This window comes from Emydura macquarii, unplaced genomic scaffold (genome assembly GCF_026122565.2).
Source record: "Emydura macquarii macquarii isolate MOO-44397 ecotype Brisbane River unplaced genomic scaffold, CSIRO-AGI_Emac_v2 contig_2975, whole genome shotgun sequence".
Taxonomy (NCBI): domain Eukaryota; kingdom Metazoa; phylum Chordata; order Testudines; family Chelidae; genus Emydura; species Emydura macquarii.
In genome coordinates, this window is record NW_027133112.1 from 3,972,531 (window position 1) to 3,975,140 (window position 2,610).

At 38.7% G+C, this 2,610-nt stretch overlaps 1 protein-coding gene across 1 annotated transcript; it reads right to left on the reverse strand.

Annotated features, from left to right (window-relative positions):
• Positions 1-213: 213 nt before the first annotated feature.
• Positions 214-1,182, reverse strand: LOC137167716 (putative protein FAM10A4). The gene has a single exon (XM_067569986.1). The coding sequence runs from the start codon at positions 1,180-1,182 to the stop codon at positions 214-216; it is 969 nt and encodes a 322-aa protein (XP_067426087.1).
• Positions 1,183-2,610: the final 1,428 nt, after the last annotated feature.

The following is a 2,610-nucleotide window of genomic DNA, read 5'->3' on the forward strand; positions in this document are numbered from 1 at the left end:
CCATTTCTTAGGTCAAGGTATTGTATTGCAGCCATGATGCATGCATAAGGGAATGGAGTTAGTTTGCTATTTCCCCCCAGAAAGGTTTTCTTATGGCTCTCAGAAAGCCACACATGAGATTTCTCATTATAAATAAAACAGAAGCAAATAACAGAACAAGAAAGGAAATGCACACATCACATCACAGGCTGTGATTTTAATTTGAATAATATGTTATTTCTGGTTGACCATATTCAGTCTCGTTTTGCGGGTAAGCTTCATTAACTTTTGTGTGTCTCGGTATTTGTAAATGTTTTCTGGGTTCCAGACCACATCCAGAAAAGCAATCAGAACTCTTGGATCTAGTAAGGTTATGAAAAATTTCAGCTGTCTGTGACTTTTCCTAATCATCTCCTGCCAGAAATTTTCCTCTCTCTGGATGCTTTCTTCCTTTTCCAAGGCCAATTTCACCCTTTCCAGCCTTTCCTGTATCTCCTTTAACTCACATTTTTGCTCATACTTCTTCTGATGTTCAGTGATCTTCCCAGCCCTTGGTTGCAGCTGCTTTAGCATGGCATTATTGTCTTCTTCAGAATCCACTTGACGTGCCAAGGCAAAGTCCTGGGCTGCCTCCTTCCAGTGTCCCAGGAGCATATGTGCTTTCCCTCTCCACTTGTAAGATTGTGATGAGTTAGGATTAAGCTCAGAGGCTCTGTCACAGTCTCTAATAGCAGCATTTGGTTTCTGTAATTTCACAAAGACACTGGCTCGGTTAATGTATAAGAGGGTGAAGTGAGGATTCAGCCTGATAGCATCTGTGAACAAGTCAATGGCTTTCTGAAGTTCACCTTGATCCAGAGCAACAAAGGCCTGTTTCCTCTTTTCACTGGACTTGTCCATCATCTGACTTGTTACTTCCAAATGTTCATCTCCCATTTCTTGGGGATCATCCTGGTCTGGTTCATTAATGCTATCATCATCAATTTCCAAGTCACTTTCCTTACTTTTGGCTGCCTCTGGTGAATCCTCCTCCTTCTCGATTGTCTTCTCTGCAAAGGCATTGTACTGAAGAAATGATATGGTATCTTTTATGGTCTTCACATTGTCATGCAGTAAACTTAGCTGCTTGACCCTCAGGATGTCTGGATCCTGTCTGTATAGATGCATCAAGTCCTGCAGTTTCTTTACTCTCCTAAGATCCATGACACCCTGACCTTCACGGAGTAGCAGAACTGGCAGGCTGCTGTTCTGCTTGATAGCAGAGATAGATGAATTAAACAGCAAGCTCTTCAGAACAGTGGAGGACTCAGTAAATCACTGTGGACCTGCAAATGAGCAGAACAAACGAACTGTCCCAAGCGCTAGTACTGATGCTGCAGGTGGTTAAAAGGCTGTAGCTCCATCTCTGTGGATTGATGATGTCATAATACATGCAAATTCTGATGATGTAATCAGTTCTGATATAAAAACCTAACTGCATTTTATCTCCCTAATATTTTTATCATCAAATATTTAAAAGATATGGATATATGTGCCTTGGAATAAGTACATGTACCTACTATATAGTATGATTCTTGTTTAATTCTGGTACTTTATTATTTGTGAAATTAAAATGCATTTCCTTTATTAAGTAGCTTTATTATTGTCTTGTACCCAAGGTGTGTGCTTTCCCCTTCCCCCCCCCCCTCCGGTATAGAGAGAATCTTATGTAAGAGATTTTCAAATTGCCTGTATCTAGTGGGAAGAGAAGATCATCCTGCCTTTAAGGTTGTGAGAGATGAGGAATCCCTGGTTCTCTCTTGCAGTTGTTTGTGCTGAAGAGTGAAGAAGGTAAGTGAGTTGGGTGCTCAACTCCCACTGACTTTCAAAGAGAGACAAACACCTAATATGTTTAGGCAGGTTGAACCTAATCCTGCAGTCCTCACTCTGTCAAAACTCCCATTGACTCAAGTGAATTTCGTTTAGTAGAATGTAGTATGTAGAATAATAATTATGTATTATACTTTAATCCAAACTTATTTACATCACGGGTCATTGAGCTCTTCTCTGCAGCGACAGACCAAGTATTGAGCAATTTTGAATCTTCATCTGTACACTTCACTTGGTCTATCTAGTTAATTATAAAAGGAAATTTTTATAGACACAAAAAAACAACCTGCACCAGGCCCACAGTAGTTGAGGTTGGTGCCAGATTAACACACACACACACACCCTTCTCCAGCAAAAGAAAATATTCCAAGGAAAATTCACACATAATACATTTAAAAATCAGCTTTTAATAGTTTGTGTGAATGTTTTATCAGCTAATAACATAACATCTAACTAATAAAAGTGCTTAGTGATTGTGCCTTTTTTTAATAGAAAATGCTAATGAGGTAAATAGATTAAAGGAGGATAAGAAATTACCTTAAAATTTAGTCTAATATATCCTACAAGCTACTTCTCTCTTCTAGGCCCCAGTTCAGCAAAATACTTAACCACAGGACTAACTGTAAGCATGGGCAACTCAATTTGCAATGACACAATCTTCTTTTCCCCCACACTCTCAAATTCTTTTTCTTGAACTTTTATATTTAATTATTGTGGAATATATTTGTGAATAAATAGAATCTTGTCATCAGACTTCCTAAT

Coding starts and splice junctions, on each gene's coding strand:
- LOC137167716 (XM_067569986.1), bottom strand. CDS start 1,182: ATGGATCTTAGGAGAGTAAAGAAACTGCAGGACTTGATGCATCTATAC.